Source organism: Fukomys damarensis, unplaced genomic scaffold (genome assembly GCF_012274545.1).
Source record: "Fukomys damarensis isolate Sample0158 unplaced genomic scaffold, DMR_v1.0_HiC HiC_scaffold_4, whole genome shotgun sequence".
Classification (NCBI taxonomy): Eukaryota; Metazoa; Chordata; class Mammalia; order Rodentia; family Bathyergidae; genus Fukomys; species Fukomys damarensis.
The window spans coordinates 49,203,373-49,221,490 of NW_022900916.1; the positions used below are offsets into that span (position 1 = coordinate 49,203,373).

Here is an 18,118-nt window from a genome sequence, read left to right on the forward strand (position 1 = left end):
AGTATTATCTAATTTGAAGATATATGTATTTAAGATCATTCTATTATATCAATTATAAAGTGTCATTTAGTGTGTAGTGAAAGTTAGGGTAGAGTGGAAAGAATACTTGAAAAAAAATAAGAATTTGAGACTTCCAGGACAGGTAGGTTGGTAAAATTTTTCACCTTCAAATCATGTCCCAGTCAGGGTTCTGCCACTAATGAGCTATGTATCTTTGAACAAATTAACTCTCCCTTGAGCCTCAGGTTGCTTGACCTGTAAAGCGAAGGGGAGGAATTAGATACTCTCTAAAGTCACTTACAGCTCTGACCCTCTATGATTCTATCATGCTGAGACAGAAATCTACCTTGTACTAAGTGTACGAGTCAAATGAAAACTGATTATTTAGGGTGAGAGCTTCCAATTTGCAATCGTTGCTACCTCTTTGTCCAGACAGCCCAAGCAAGCAAGGAGTGGGGGCAACATTAGAGGGAGCTCTGTCATAATCCTCTACACGGGGAAACCTTCCCAGGTGGCCAGTGACAAGTTTTCATTCTGAGCTCAACACTTGATTGAAGAGTGATCTTCATCTTTGACATCTGGGTAAATCTCATACAGTTGGCAATCAACTGTTCCATGTTTAAAACAGTTTAAGATCTTATGGCCCATTTGTTAATATGGGAAAATAAAAACCATATTCCACCCAGGAATTTGATAAGGGTTGTAGCTCGATAAGGTTGAAAGAATATTCTTTAGAGCTAGAAAAGCTGGGTTCAAATCTTGACTGTTACTGCCTGATTAATATGATTACATTTAAAATGTATCCTTAGTTTTAGTTGTTTTTTTTTTTTGGCCTGTGAAATGGGCATTAATACATACATGGTAAGATACTTTAAGGTTTAAACAGAAAGATGTATATAAAATTTAATGCCAGCACACGGCCAGTGCTCAGTTTCCTCAAAGTGGAAGTGCTAGGAAGGGGCTAAGGTTGGTATCAGAGCCTCATAGGTGCCATCTAGTTTGGCCTAAACAATCTGCTTCTTACACAAGGTTAGCATACATAAATTTGGGAGATCTTACATAAAAAGTCTGGTGCCTATCTTTTCTTGGAGGAAAAAATAGGTAGACGATGTGATAGCACTGGGCTGCATTACCATAGAGCCAATCTTCCTGGAGTCAAGTACCAGATGAGGTGTTCATTCACAATTCATTTTGTCATAGCCCTCCATCTGTCCTATTTTTCTCATGGATTGGCATCATCACTTTCTATTACTTGCCAGAATTTGGTGGGAATTTGTTTGAGACGCCTGTTTTAGGAATCCCTGGAGTTTAAGATGCGCCACCATTAACGTATGTACTTGAAATTGTTGTATAATATTGGGGTTGGGAGGGAGTCTCCAAGACCCTTTAAGGGTAGAGGAGACACAAAACTATAACCTCAGGAAAGGCAGCTGTATAGGGCTACATGCAAATTTTCAAATTTTATGCGACAAGACTATCCGAATAATTGGGAAAATAATTTGTAGTAAAAATTATGAGTTAATATCTTTGGTTTACAAGAAGGTTTTACCAACTGCTAATAAAAAGACAACCCGAGAAAAAAAGTGAAGACAGTATATAATGGGGGCAAAGATAATGAAAGGAAATTTTAAAGAAGTAATGAAACTAAGAGACACAAAGTGAATTCTCTATTATTTCTGAGAATCAAGAAATTAAGTTACTAAATTACATTTAAAAAGAGTGATAATATCCCTTTCTGGTGAGCATGATAGGTACTCATGTGTATATTGTTGAGACTATGAAAAATTTCACTCTTTGGGGAAAATAATTTGCCTCTACATACTATTTTTGGTTTAGGAATCTCACTTTTGGGACTGTGTCCTAAAATAAAAACTAGGCCCACAGTTAGATTATATGTGAAAGATATTTTTTGCAACATTGTTTATAATGGTTAACACAGCAAAAACAAAACAAAACAAACAAAAAAAACCCCAAAGTGGAAACAACTTCAATGCTCAGAGAGAGGAGAATGAATAAACACATTTTGAAGCATCTATTTTATAAATTATTAGTTAGTAGTGAAAAAGGCTGAAATATAAACTGGAAGGATGCCTGTGGTAATGCTGCCAAGTGAGAATAAAGTGTTACATATTATGTGTATAGAACGATCCTATTTTTATTTTAAAATTATATGAAAGACATGTAGACACAGAGGTGAGAAAATCTTGGAACAGAGGTGATCTAGAGGGGTTTGTGAGAATCTGAAAAAATGCTAGCTTTTAATAGTTATTACATTTGGGAGCACTTTTTTGTATACAAAGCATGCCTTAATTATATAATACAAAATCAAATGAGAAAACATTTAATAATGGTTTTCTTTTGCAGTGGTCAATTTACATGCACACTCTCCTGAAGAGCCTTGATCTCTAGAAGACACCGTCATAGACACTTTAAGGCACCCAAGTGAAGCTGTCTGTCCTGTTTAGGAATCAAACCTTTGACCTTGATCTTAACAGCACAGATTACAATGGAATGAATACTTCTTATTAACATATCCTCCTACTAAGCTCAGGGACTGCCTGCAAATTATACATAGATTGCATTCTTCCTTAATTGACCATGATTTAATATTGCTAGCCTTTGATTTCATAAAAAGCAAGGATACCCAGGTTTCAGCTAAAACTACAAAGTCTGAGCTTCAGACATAATGCATGTACTGCTCCCTTTTCCACTGATTTACTGAGTGTTCTTTAAAATGTGTTTGGTGTCATTTAAGCCATATCTGCTATTGTCACAACTTCTTATAGGTTTTAGATTAGTAAAGTCTTTGAAATATGACTCTCCTCAGCAGAAAGAAATCCACAGCACTTGGCATAAAATGATAATCTTTGGCCTTCCTGCATTAGATTTACAACTGTGACCTCAGGCTCTATTTCTTGTGCAGCATAGTCACTTTAAGTTAACAGTGATGATTGCTTTGAGTTACTGGGTCAGCATGAATTGCCTCACATAATGTTAGCTTCGTGCTTCCCAAGGGCTGGGCAGCATTAAGGACAAAGTGAATTTTAATGTCCGCAGAAGCTCTGATACATGAGCCACATCAGTAACAATGAATTTTAATGGCAAGAAACTTCCACACCTGTGTCTAACCTACTATCAGTCCTTTTAGTTGTGAAATATTAGGAATTCACATTTAATTAGGGGACATAATCCAAAACTATCTGTTCAATGAGACAAAGGGAGTTACAAGCTAGCTCTACCTTGGGGGCAACCTTTTTCTAGAATCATAAAAAGAAGCTGAATGGGAGATAAGAGTAAGCTGCAATGTCCTCCAATTCTGTCAACAACTTGCAGTTGTAGAAAAGCCTCCCTTGAGTGGCATGTGGCAAATGAATATTTTGTTGCCTAAAACTCAAATTTATATTTGGATGGCAAGACGTAAGAGCAGTTTAAGAGTTTGTGTTTTACAATTTCAGATACCCATTCATTTAAACAGGTACAGTTTATAAAACCAGACCATTCTGTGATGCACCAGGTTTAAATACAAAATCACCAATAGATGGCACTCTAGGGTTGCTCTACCAGGATGTTTCTTCCGTTCCACCAGCCTTCGACATTAATTACCTCCTTTAAAAAGAGCAAACATGCTATTTAAACAAAAGGTCCCTGTAGCTGCTCTGTAGTCCTGTTTTTATATTTATAGTCATGTAATCAATATGTTGGAAGAGTAATTAATTTTTAACCTCAATCCATGGGGAGATCAAATGTTAGTGGAGTTAATGGACGGAACAGGCTTCATTATTCTAAAGTAACACTAATGAAGAAAGTCGAGGGTTGTAAACAATCGTGCCATCAAACACAATCATAAAGCAACAGTGTAATGTGATCGCAGGGTGCTGACCTGTTTCCTTCAGTACACCTGTGGTTTCTGCTTTAGTCAACTGAACCTTCTAAATGATTGAAAAAGTCTTGTGACAACTTTTAAGATATTTCCTCTTCCAACCACGTCTTCAGAATTATTATTCCCAACAGCCATTATGTTTTCATTGCTCCTTTTGAAAGCCTTTCATTATGTTCTGTTTCCTACAAGCTTATGGTGGTATCAAAGCCCTTCAGGATTTTGGCCCTCTACCTTCCTGGAGCAACTCATGAGTCTTCTTTGTGACAGTTTTGCAGTTACTGTGTGCCAAGCTGTACACTGATCTTCTAAAAGTAGCAATACAGAGCAGTTCCACTACTGCATCGTATGCATGGGTGTGGAGGGCTTTAGATTGGCTCGATCCCTTAATGAGATAGGTTGGCATTACCAGGGAGGAGATGATAAAAGCCACACAACAAGAGCTTTACCCTCTTTTATTCTGATTATATCTTCCCATCACCCAATCCCATCTGTGAATTACAAAACTCACTTCCCCAGATCATGAAGAAACAAGAAAGGTCATTATGTCATATACAGCGGAGGCCCACAGGCAATTACACACTGAGACTCATTATCAAGAGCCACATTAGCACAAATTTCTTTAGCAAGTCTTATTGTATCCAAATGGATCCTTTTTTGTTTGTTTGTTTATTAACCATTCTTACCCTTTCCTGGAGTGATTCCTTCCATGAGGAACGTTCTTTTCCTGCCTATCCATTTTAACTCAGACCCATCTTCTTTCACAAAACCTTCTTCAGTCCCTTCAGTCATAATGAATCTCCTTGCATCCTGAACTCTGACAGTATTACCGTGCAGACTCCATACTAGCACCAGCTGCTCATTCCCAGCCCAGTTAATGTAAGAGACGAGACAGAATCTCATACTGCAATTGTTTTGAGGTTTTCTGAACCTAATCCTGACATTTATTTCTAGATTAATTTTGGGTCATTACTTTGTTTTTAGGGACTTTAATTAGATAAAGATTATATAAACTTATCTAAATGTAGGCCCAAAGGCAGGAGTGATGGGAACAGATAAATGCAGGATGTGCACTTTTCCACTTTAACATAGAAAACAATCTTAGATATAATCTGTGTCACTTTAGTGATGCAAACTTTATAATAAGTTGAATGAAATGAAAGTCTTCAGAACAGAAGACACCTATTGCTTTGGATCATCAGTGTGATGCTTAAGGACTTGCTAGTGTATGGTCTTTGTGCACCAGTTCCATTTGATTGGGGCTTACATAAACTGAGCCGAAAGAAATGTGATGTTTGTATAAATCCTTAGGGGAAGCAGTGGCTCAGTTTTAGTGCTGGATATAATACATAAGAATATGTTCGTCTAATTAGTCATAAATTTGTTTACTAAGTTGTTTGTAGAAGATCTACTCCCCCACCTCTTGTCTAGGTTTAATCCACAGGTTTCATAAATTGTAGAAATGAGGGAAGGATATTTTCTATCAGTAAGCAAAAATAATATCTCTAGACTCTGAAATAAAGATTTCAAACTAAACACATTAAATATGTTATCTGTGAATAGAAAAATTATTTTTTCTAGGGTTCCACTAAAATGCATTACATAGAAAACCACTTCTAGTAAAAGATTCACTCCTTCTCTGAGAAAACTTCTTAATCTGATACTGTTTAATGAGATTTGATATATATATATATATATATTGTGTGTGTGTGTGTGTGTTGTACCGGGGATTGAACTCAGGTCCTTGTGCTTGCAAGGCAGGCCACTGAACTGCTGAGCTAAATCCCTGGCCCTATACTTGTATATTATCTAGAGCGAAGGATTAAAAAGGGAAGACGTTAACATTTGTTGAGTATACTTAAGTGAAATAATAAGTCACACGTGTAAATACTGAATAGTTTCTCTGGCGTGAAAAACTATAATTGTACATAAGATCCTAATGGTATAATTGACCATGTGAAATAGGAAGAAAAGGGCTAAAGGTGTAGGGAAAGTGGGAAGGGTAGGGGAAAGGAAATAAGGGAAAAGAAAAAAATATGAGAAAATGAAAAAATGGAAATAAAGTGTTTGCAAATGGGGAGGGGAGGGGGGTGAAGGGAGGGCAGGGACAAGGGGAAAAAATGAGAACCAAGACCTGTCATGTAGAGGTACAAGATCCCAATGATGAATGTAACTGTACTGTACACTTAAAATATACCAATAAACTCAATGAGAAAAAAAATTTGTTGAGTATCTTTAAACAAAGCATATGGAATTTTAAATAATCCAATAATAGCATTGCATTCAATGAAGAAGTAGCTCTGACCTCTGCATGGTGCCGATGTTGCACCCTTGGTTCCCTTGAGCTTCTATCCCTAGGTGATATCTTTCTGATTCCATGGCTTTTTTTTTTTTTTTTTTTGGTCCTGGGGATCGAACTCAGGACCTTGTGCTTGCAAGGGGTTCCGTGGCTTTATATCATCTAATGTTGATAGCTATCTATCACCTATCATATTTATCTATCTATCATCTACCTATTATCTTCAATCTACCTGTAACTAGATTGGAATATGTGTTTTAGAATAAATGCCTCTTTACTTTGGAATAAGTGCCTCCCATGGGCAACAGACTGAGCTGGTTAGTGAATTCCATGTTCTATCTACCTTGCTTACAACAACGCATGTCATACATAAAGCTCTCTTAATTTTTAAATTAAATGAATGAAAAAACCCAATTTGCAACTGGTAAGTGAACGGCAAAGCTGGGATGGGAACGTGACTCTGTCTTGCTTCAAACCCTTACTCTTTCACTTCAAATTCTCCCTACCAGACATCCGAGACTCAGAGTTCTTTGATATTAGAGAAAGGATAGTGTTAGTTAACATGAAGAATTTCAGAAATGATTTGGACAATCCGCATTCCTTATAGTTGATTTTACCTGGGTTCCAAGATGCTTTAATTAGTTACACATTAACTATACAATGACTAAAGACCTATTCTTTATTTGAATTAAATAATTGCTCCAATGCTCACTTTTCTTGCTGTCATTCATTATGTTTTCTATGTATGAAGAACCATTTCCTTTTAAAAATAATGTTGTCCATACACTTCTGAACTAGTTAATTTTCTTTCCTACATTTTCTCTTGGGCTGTGTGGATATGACCTAATAATCACAGCTACAATGCTGTTGTTTCAAAGGGAAAAGCATTTTCTTCTTTTGAAGAATATGGACGTGAAGAAAAAAAAACAACTCATAGAGTGTGAGAATGCCTGTTTTTCTTGGTAATATTTCATTTCCTTAGCAAGAATATTTTCTTCTGCTTTCCATTGTCAGCAGACAGAAAAGATACAATTAAATGAAGGAAACCTGGCAGGGCTGGTTTTGGAAAATAACGTGAATTTAGTTTCTGATTTGAACAAAGAGCAATTTATTATGTTGGAAAAACACTGCCCTGATGAGATTCAAATGCCACACGCCTCCTGTTCACACAGGACACCACCTCTGATCTGCATTTGTGTTTATCTCTGAGACTGGGCAGTGAGTTCACCCCCAAACTTTGGACTCCAAAGACGACATGGAATTGTGTAAGCGTCTGCTAGCAATGAGCACTGGAACCCTGTGTGCGGCCCAGGCTGGCTTTGGGCCTCTTCCATCCCAAGCTCTTTATTCTGAGTACAGATTTATGTAAACAACTCTGGCAATTCCATATGGACAGATGAAGTGCTGAGTTTGGTGAGAAAGAATTTCATGTATCCAGTGAGTTCTAAGGAGATTTTGGAGGAAAACATTTATTTTGATAAATCAAATAACTGTAGTAGCTGAGTTTATGTAGCCCCAGTGAGATTCCAACTACAAAATGAACAAACAAGTAATCATAACATTGTACGAGAACATTTAATATTTATAATCAGAACTGTAGATATGATTAGCTTCAGTTTTTATAGATAAGGAAAGTACAATTTAAAAAAAAATAAAGTGACACATAATGTCATTCACACAGGTAGTAAATGTCAGGCCGGACTAGGACTCTATTCTATATACGGGGCTAGTACCATTTAAAAAGATGAGGAAAACTTGCATCTCTTTTCTGGATTTTTACCTTTACACTTTCGTGCATGCCAAACTTAGGATCTGATTGAAAATAACCTTATTCTAAAGGTCTTTGTGGAGTAAGACAGCTTGTGAAGAATAAAAAGAAAAAAAAAAGAGTACACGTCAAGATCTTCAGAAATAATGATGCCACTGAGTAATGACTGCACTGAGAGCTTCATGTGCCTTGTGCCTCTCCATCTTCCACATGTTGCATTTCCCTTTTGCAGACATAGAAATCAAGGCTTGAGAGAGTTAAACGATAGGTTCAAAAATCATACTATGCTAGCTGGTGAAGTCAATGGAAACTTAGCATGTCTGATTCCAGGATATTATCCCCTAAACTCTGCACTGCAGCACTCTGCTTCTGTAAGCACTGGTCCTTGCAGATTGGTCACTGGCTGCTGTCTTAGGACGCAATGATGTTAGCAACGCTGGGTCCCACAATTTAGGTTTCCACATATGGCTCCTCATGCAAGGGACAAAATTAGGTTGGGCACACTCCTGCCAAAAAGACAGTGGGAAGGCTGGAAGGCATGTCAACAACCCATCTCTGGGGTGCATGTTGGCCACACATTAAGTCCTTGTTCCACTCTGTCAAAAGTATCTATTGGCTGAAATTCTGAGATAATCCTTTACAGAATTCTGTTTATAAGAAATGGGTGATTTATATTTGTCATCTAAGTTTAAAACCCTTTATAATTTCCAGGAAGTCTGGAAACTTCCATTGCAAAAGAGAAGAATTTTAGAAAAGTGTAAAACTTTGTTAATTTTTTTTAAGCATATGTACTTGGGCTAACGCAAATAAGTAAATCTGTTCTTTTCATTATTTTACTAAAAGAATTTTTTTCCAATCTTCTCTCCATTTAAATAAAAATTGAATAAGTAATTTAAGACATATTAGTTTGAAGGGATGCAAAATTACAAGCCATTGAAGGTAGGGCTGGCTCAAACATCTTGCTCTAACCCTGTTTATGCAGTTCCTATCCCAAGAGGTGGAGTGTTTTTGGTTGGAGGTGAAGAGATAATTTCCTCAGCTGGACAGCTCATGCTGAATAATAAATAGCTTAGTCAATAAGATGGAGGTAATGAAAGATACACTGATGTGTCTGCTGGCTTAGTTTAGAATTACTGCAGGGTGGGATATTTCTGCAATAATACGCACGGAAGTGTTAATATTGGTTACATGGAGGAAGTGAGAATGGAAGAAGAAAGTGGTTAGAGGATATTTCTTGTCCACTTTACAGCTTTCTGCCCAGTTTCAAAATTTTTTCCATGAGAATATATTTTATAGTAAAGATAACTAACGCAAACAATATAAAGAATTGATTCAGGGAACATGTAGGAAATGGCATAGACTTTCAAACAGGTAAATGATTATGATCAGATATATACTTTTGGTGGCTGTTTTTAGGTTCTAAGGCTAGGCAATATAGAGAGGGCAGAATCAAGAAGCCAGCTGTTAGAATAATCTTGGAAAGAAAGATGTTGAGTAATGACCTCTAAGCCAAGTACAATTTAGAGCCAATATTTGAAAGTCCACCTGGAGGACACACAACGTCTCTAGATCATAACGATTAGGATAAAATGATTGAAGGTAAACATAATTTTAGGAAATTTGATAAGCTTACACTAGTAGGAGTTGTATTTTTACTAACAGGTTAATTTTTCATCAATTAAGCAATCTACAAATAAACATCTGCAGAGTAAAATTCTGAGGCAGACATATGAAAGACAAAAAGTATAAGATATATTTTCTGAATCACAAATAAATAAAAAGAGTAAGAGCAGCATATGACACATTTTTGCATTAGCTTTTCCCCTTTGAATAGGCAAGCACTGATTTTTTACTTTCTGTCATTTAAGCTTCCGTTTACTAAACTAACAGCATTTCATTAAGCAAGACTGATCCCTGAGCGCATTACCTTAGCCCATTAGCTGCTAGACGGTCATTAATTCTTGTGACATGTCCTGGGATGAGATCATTACTGTTATCATTATTATTTTTTATCAAGTTCATTTTCAGAAAAATATCTACACAGTTTTAACACTGGATATTTTCTTTCTGAATCATGTTTTTGATATTTGATAAAGGGTTGAAAAGCATGTGTTGGGGGAAAGGTAGCCTAGTCAACAACTGATGTTGGGAAAACTGGGTAACTATTTGCAGAAGGTTGAAAGTGGACCCATATCTCTCATAATGTACTCAGTTAAAACAAAAACAGATCAAAGATCCAGACATTAAAATAGAAACCTTAGGGCCGGGGATTTAGCTCAGCGGTTCGGTGGCCTGCCTTGCAAGCACAAGGACCCAAGTTCAATCCCCGGGAACAAAAAAAAAAAAAAAAAAAAAAAAAAAAACCTTAAACCTACTGGAAGACAAAGTAGGAAGCCATATGTGTAGAAAATGATTTTCTAGACAGAACCACAATTGCACAAGAAACAACAGCAAGTATCAATAAATGGGATTATATCAGACTAAAAGCTTCTGTACAGCAAAAAATTCAATTAATAGAGTGAAGAGAAAAATCTACACAATGGGAAAAATGTTTTCCCAGCTACTGCTCAGAGGATTAATATCTAGAATATATAAAGAACTCAAAAAATTAGGCCACCTAAATTAAAGACCCAGTCAAAAAATAGGCAAATGAAATGAACTGACACTTAAACAGAGAAACAAGTACAAATGGTTAATACTTATATGAAAAAATGTTCAACATACTTGGCTGCTAAAGAGATGCAAAAAGGGCCGAGGATTTAGCTCAGCGGTTCGGTGGCCTGTTCAATCCCTGGTACCACACACACACACACACACACACACACACACACACACACACAAGATGCAAATGGAAATGATGCTATGATTCCATCTTACTCTAGAAAGAATGGCAATCATCAAGAAATTTTTTTTTAAATGGTAAAAGAGGAATTTTCCTACATTGTTGGTGGGAATGTAAACTAGTACAACCATTATGGTAATCAGTATGAAAATTGCTCAAAGAATTAAAATTTGAAATTCCGTATGACCCAGCTATCCCCCTTTTAGATATCTTCCTCAAAGAGTTTAAGCTATATTACAGTGATCCATGTGTACCCATATTTATAGGAACACAGTTCATAATACTGGAAATATACCCATCAACAAACGATTGATAAAGAAATGTAGTATCTGTATATAATGGAATACTACTCAGCTATTAAGAAGGACAACTTTGAAGCATCTGTAGGAAAGTGGATGCACTTGGAAAATATAATGTTGAGTGAATTAGACACACAAGCTTGAATATCATATGGTATCCCTCAATTTGAGTAAGGCAAAGTATAAAATAAAAGAAACATGAAGGAAGGGTAGAAGCAGACAAGGGGATGGATCCCTTGCAGAGGGGAGGGGGTCCGTGGGAACCAAGGGTGTGGGGGGTGAGGTAGGATGGAAAAATCAGTACAGTGAAGATATTCCAGGTACATGGGCCTAATGACCTCAATGAATGTAGACATTATACACCATCAGCATGAACTGAAGTTAATATCAACAACAGTGAAAAGGGAATTAATTAGAGGAGGAAGGAGTTAAATAAAAAAAAAAAAAGAAACAAGCTGTTGGGGATTTAGCTCAGCGGCACCATGCCTGTGCAAGCACAAGGTCCTGAGTTCAATCACCAGTACAAAAAAAAAAAAAAAAAAAAAAAAAAATCAAGCTGTATTATGTACATGTACCAACTCTCCAAGAAGATCATAAAGTGTATGTACTATAAACATGAATTAATAAATAAGAAAATATACCTTTAGGGCAGCAATTGGATGTTTATTCACTCAGGGGTATCTACAGACTAGAGAGTCTGTGTGAATTAAAATTCTGTTTAACTGACACAGCTTAACAATAAATTAGAAACAGCTTGTAACAGTATCAGAGTAGGATATTTGGGGTTCTCTGTAAGATCTGTGAAATTGTCTCTGAGGAACACGTGACTGAAGGGTGGCCTCTTAGGGGTGGGATTTTATGAAGGCTCTGAAACTGGCATTTCTTATTTACAAGAACTGTTGCCACTGATGAATATGGTGGTTGTTTAGTCACAGTTCTGCAAAGGAAAAGCCTTGCTTGACTCTAATGGAAGGAGCAGATGTCACAGGAACAAAGTGGCAATCATCAGTGAGGCAGAGTTCATGTCCACTTCCCAGTCTTAGAATTAGATGAGAGAGTCCGGGATTGAGTCCAGTGGTAGACCCTTCACCTTACATCCTTGCAACTCTGGGTTTGATCCCCACCACAAGAAGAAAACAATTAGAAAGAGAAAAAAAATTCATAAAACTACTGTGAAAATTATAAACAATCATGAACAGTAGCTGAAAGGGGCTTAAAAACTTTAGGCTGCCCATTAAAAGTAGGAATTGATATTATAGATCCCATGGACCATAAATGAATACAAATGGTTTGGGCAGAAAAACAGCTCTGATATGTTTGGATGCCAGAAATTTTTAAGGTTGATCTCTTTGGCCTGGTAAGATTTTATGCATTTTTTTCGTTCCAGCCAAGAGGTCTAAGGATTAGTGCATGTTTCTGCCAGCCTGGAACTCATGCGGTGGAAAGAATGTGCTCATATGACAGTGAAAAAGAGAATACATACACACAAAGGGCTTCTTTTCAAGAAAGGGATAAGAATTGATTATCATTGTAATCTGGGTCCAGGGTTTCAAAATAATAGTAATTTATGTAAATTAGAAATTTCTGTTTAAGCATCCAACATATGGCCTTTTTCATCTAAGAATTGCTTCTCTAATGCTACCTAGTTTTCAGAACCAGTTAGGGTTTAATTGCTCAATTGCTCAGAATAGGATCTGAAGCCTTTCCTAAATTGGTCCAAATGGGGGAACTGTAGCTCTTCATTAAAATAATAATGAATTAGGAGCTCAGTGCTCATTTAGATACTTTTACATGGACTAACAATGCATCAACCTTTAATAACCTGCATTTTTAAATTGATAAAATTGAAAATATATTCATCAAATAGCTCAGAAACAGTTAATGGAGAAAAGGAAGATGACAGAAGTTTCTTCCATTTCCAGTGTTTGTTAAATATTTGCCTCGAGGCCAAAATAATGCTAGTTACATGAAGGGACTGTAAGTCCTATTAACGATGGACTTTTCATTACCGTAGATATGTTTTTGCAATTTTCCTAGATTTTTGCTCCAGGGTCACAGGCTAAGTCAATAGTAGTTATAAACCTCTCAGTGCTGTGATCAATAACTCTGGCTGATGTAATGTAGACCTCTGGTGTAATTTACAACAAAGGACAGTTTGGGCAAGCCTATTTTATTACTTTCAACTCACCAACTGAAATATTTCGCTGCTCTGTGACCGAAGTTCTTTCTAGTTTTTTGATAGATAAGGAATTGAGACAGTCCTGAAGGAAAAGGTCAAGTGTGAAAAGGGAAAACAGCAATAAGCATTTCTTCTTTGCAGAAATAATATTTGCTTATCTTTCAATGTCCTGAAATGAAGTGCCACAAGAACGAATTGTGTCTGTGTAACTACTTGTGTGTATGTCATCAGGATGGGTGAGACTGTACAAACAGTATAATCAACAGTGCGAGATTTCAGCAAACATGTATTTTTACAAGTTTTATATCATGATCTCATTTCTTTATGGATGGAATTTGTCCTGTAGACCAGAAAGTACAAATATGCCTCCATCAGAAAGTGAAAAATTAATTCCTACAGGCAATTAGGGGACAAGGGGAAAAAATGAGAACCAAGACCTGGCATGTAAAGGTACAAGATCCCAATAATGAATGTAACTGTACTGTCTACCTAGAATGTACCAATAAATTAAATTAAAAAAAATTCAAAACATCAAGCAAAACTTTGCAGAGGAATATCTTTTTATTCCTCTTTCGCCAGGTGGCCCCCAATTCCCTGCCCTGGGTCAGTGTCTGCCACTATATTGGCAATAACCTCTTCCACGGTGGTTTAAAATGATTGAGGGTTGGAGACTGCTACTGAAGTTTTGCAATTATTTGAGAACTTGCCGTATATTAGATAGTAGAGATATAAAGATGGTAGGGTCTTATCTTTATGGGGCACAGTGTGATTGAACTTTATATGAAAATGCATGTCATCTGGGAAGGAGTTTGGCTGGGTACAGAGATAGAATTTTCTACCAGTCCATTAGGCCCTCCCTACTGTATTTTTGTAAAAAACAGATTTCCCCACAGTGCTATATAATTCTTAGATGGCTGAAATACCACCTTTGTTTCTTTACCATTACAGAAATATATATGGAGATAACCTGAAAGTTGTTCCTCTGCTATCTGATGGCTCAGAAGGGTGAACATGTAGTGATGGAAATGATAACTTTGAAGAGGCAAGGAGGCCGCCCCTCTCTCCTGCTGCTCCCAGTGTCCATCTCTGTGGCCACAGTGGTGTTACAGCGCCATTGTCATATCTGTTGCTCCCAGTGTCACTGTCCTATCTCCTGTACCACTGTCATCTTTTGCTTCTGTCACATCCTACTGCAAAACAGCATTACGCTAAAATAGTAACCAGGTGCTCTAGCAGTTGAAACGTCAGAAAATTGCAGGTAATTCTGCAACTCAGTGCAAACCACTCTTAGAATTCAGCGAGGCAAGTTCTTCTAGGTACAGTCCATGCATTAGCTTGACTAAGCCTCTCATCCACAGATGAGCTCAATACAGCCAGGTGAAATCAATCTCCAGGCTCCCTCTGTCATTATGCAAATGATAGGTAATCAAGCATGACTAGTAATAAACCGCTCTCAGTATACAAGATGTTACAACACTTTATTTTAACTGTATGATTTATCAGAACAACAACTATTAACATACAAAGTACCATTCAGCTGAACTGCAAGTTAGGCAGTGACAAGTATGTAATTTTTAGAAGAATCACTTATTCCCACAATGTTTTCAGGCACATTAACCTAAGGACAACTTCATAAATAGCAAACACAATTTTCACACTGCAGCTTTCTCAAGCATGTATATACAGGTGGGCAGTCCTATTGGTGGGTTGTTTCCACAAGCTCTCTGTCTTGATAACATTCACTGTCTTGACCTTATACAGAGGGTTACTTCTCTCTGCAGAGCAGATTGTTTTCGGTCATTCATCACTTACAATACTTTGTGAATTAGCATTACTCTTCACATTAATGAAGTAGTACTGTCTGAATCGAAACGTCTCTGCAGCACAATTGCTCTCCTCTTCTGGCAAGTCCTACCATTGTCAAAGGGCTTTCAGTTGCAATTATTTTCCTGCAACGACAGCCAAACTCAACTATTGGGTTTCAGTGTAACACACCCTTGTTGTAGCTTGCTCTATTAACCCTTGGCTTCAAGTCCTGGTGATGTAATGAGGGTGGGGTGTACTGGCAATCAGTATGTTTCCTTATCACTATTTACAGCCATTTACAATCATGCTGTTATGAATCCGAGTCTGACATACCTTTTCTGAAATGTTCACAGTGCAGTATTTTTGTGGCCTAACAAAATTTTTCTTATATCATTAAAAATAAACATTTTTATAAAAATATAATACTTTCAATGTTCACATCGACAAAACCAGCTAGAGTAACCTATGCCAATGCACTATACAGTAGTCAGCACAAATTTTACAGAACAAAACATCACAAAAGTCCTGCCCACAATAACTATTCATCCAAGTGAAATAGCCAGGATTTTCAATTGCCTTGTTCAGTTTTTTTGTTGAATTTCTAGAATGTGTTTTGCTGAACACAAAACAAGTCATAATGTAAAACTGGACTCCCCAAAAGTTCTCTTTCCTAATTGTTTGTGAAGTGGGAAGCTGTCACCTGAGAAAGAGGTTAATATTTTCAGTCCACTGATTCTTTGTTCTCAAACTAGCCATAATTGGAACCAATGAACTTTTTAGTCAACTGTATTCTGCTTTAAAAACATATGACTTACCTTTAAAAATATGTCATCACAAATTACTTGTCTATTTTCAGAGCTGTCATAAAAATACAAATAAAATTTCTACATGTCCACATTCATTACATCAGAACAGTATCATTCTCAAACAGCTGGTTTTTAAATGACAACTAAATATTTCATTGTGACTAACCTATTTTTATGAAAATTCCTTAACATCCTCTACCTACAACACATCAATATCCCAGTTAATTTGTAAACACATCTTGGGTCATGCTACTTTGAAACTTGACTGCATCGCGTATGGATATTTTCCAACCAAAGGAATGTGTATATGACAGTCTAAAAGGGAATGTTTGTCGATGGTCAAATGACAACATCGGTAATGAAAAATGTTTGTGACCACACAGCACATAAAAGCTCTCTGAAAACACTGAAATCCTGAATGAGTGGCCTGCTGGTCCTGGGGCTTCCATGCCTGTCCTGGACAAGACCATCTCTTTGGAATTTTCTGTGATTAAAGAGCCTTCAAAATTCACTGCATCAGTTCCTCATATAAACTCAAGTGGTACGCTGATTTTTAAAACTTTCAACCCAGAATTCTGGTTTTGGACTCCAATGTTACAGGAGTGTTGTCATGGCTGCAGGGTTGTCCATGGTCACTGGCCTGTGGAAACAAGCCTCTGGTTCTCATGTTTTGTCAGAGGACAAATTCCTTGAATCCAGCAATTTAAATAACAGTACAAAGTCCAGTACTGGCGTAATTTTGACAAGCAAAAGGTGTCTAATGGCCTTTTGGAAGCCAGGCGGTGAAAACTTTTGTAGAAAGGCGGATTGTTCTTTGGGCTAGTACTACGATGTTTCTCACAAAGGGCAGGTGGGGTTCCCAGCATCACGTGTCCATGTCACCATTAATGTTTTCTTGTGAGGACAGCAGAGAAGGATATGGAGCGACACATTTTACATTGACGTAGGTAGCATTCACATGGACGTAGTGCTCCCCAATGAAAGTGGAAAAGATGGCTGATATCCTAGAGACCAGCTCAGAAAAGGATGGGCGCATTTCAGCTTTGGGGTGCCAGCATTTTAGCATCACTTCGTATCTGTTTCAGAAAGAAATGGTGTGAGAGACTCCTTGAACACAAATACTTCTGTCAAAGAATTATTCCTAAGAGACTAAAAAATCCTGTGGGGAATCCTACTTACAAGGGATCTGGGCAGTATTCGGGTTGTAAGAGCCTTCTACCTTGCAACAAGTAAACCGTGATATCAAAGGTGTTCACATCAGGATAAGGGGGGGCTCCTCTTGTCATCAGCTCCCAGAGGAGCACGCCAAAGGACCACTAGTAAACAAGAAAAAGGAGAACCGCGGTGAGAAGTGTGACCACACACGTGTGAGAGGAAATCAGTAGGTCCTGGTAATTAACTTGGCTTAACATATTGCTGTTTGGGTGAAAAATTAAACTTCATCTGAAGTTCGTAAATTATGTTTTCTAAGCTCTCTCTTGAAGGGTCAAAGCATCAATATGTTTCTATCTTTCTCTCTTTCAGTATCTTCCCTACAATTTTAACTATTAGTAAAAGAGCAAGATAAAGAAAGCCTTTCACAGTTTAAATTTGTGGGATTTCAAAATGAATGTGAACACTTTTTAAGAAATATAACCATATCTAAATGTTAATGTTAATAGGAAAATTCTATATTAAATATCAGAAATAACAAAACTCCTGGGGAGCAAAGCTCCACGGCGAAAACTAATTTCAATTAAACCATAATTTGAAAATGTTAAGTTATTAGGCTAATATAAAACAAGTGTGTTAGTACTTCACTGGAGGATCACAGAGATGTAGAAGTTAAGTGACTTGATAGAATTCCCCAGTATATCTGAATTTACATTGGCATAAACATTTAAAAGTTTTTGGGCCTTGGGTCTTACTGGGTCTACTGAGTTCCACTAAATTATGCACTTTCTTGATTTAAAGCACTGCTTAGAATAGATCAGGCCATACATTTCCTCTCCCCATGAACATAGGCCAAAGACAGCAGGACACAAGGAGGGTTAGCATGTACAAGTCAGCCAGGCAGAAAGCACAGGAAGTCAATTCTTGCTGGCTGACACCTTTCTGGTTACTCTCAGGCTAAAAAGCATACGGGGAAGGACATGAACATCTGAAAATAATGAAACTTGGAGAAGAGAGAGAATCCAGATCTGATAGGTAGAGTAGGAAAACATAAAATTGAGATGCAAATATAACTTACAATACTCAGCAA

At 37.1% G+C, this 18,118-nt stretch overlaps 1 protein-coding gene across 4 annotated transcripts in view; it reads right to left on the reverse strand.

Moving 5' to 3' along the window:
- Positions 1–15,274: 15,274 nt before the first annotated feature.
- Positions 15,275–18,118, reverse strand: part of Met (MET proto-oncogene, receptor tyrosine kinase) — a 107,649-nt gene continuing 104,805 nt past the window's right edge. For all 4 annotated transcript variants that reach the window (XM_010621881.1, XM_010621879.1, XM_010621882.2 and 1 more), the window contains 2 exons: positions 17,056–17,192; positions 15,275–16,952 (listed from right to left, as the gene is read on the reverse strand). In XM_010621881.1, the coding sequence (XP_010620183.1) occupies positions 16,742–16,952; positions 17,056–17,192 (348 nt within the window). In that variant the 3' untranslated portion in view covers positions 15,275–16,741. The remainder of the gene's footprint in view (positions 16,953–17,055; positions 17,193–18,118) is intronic.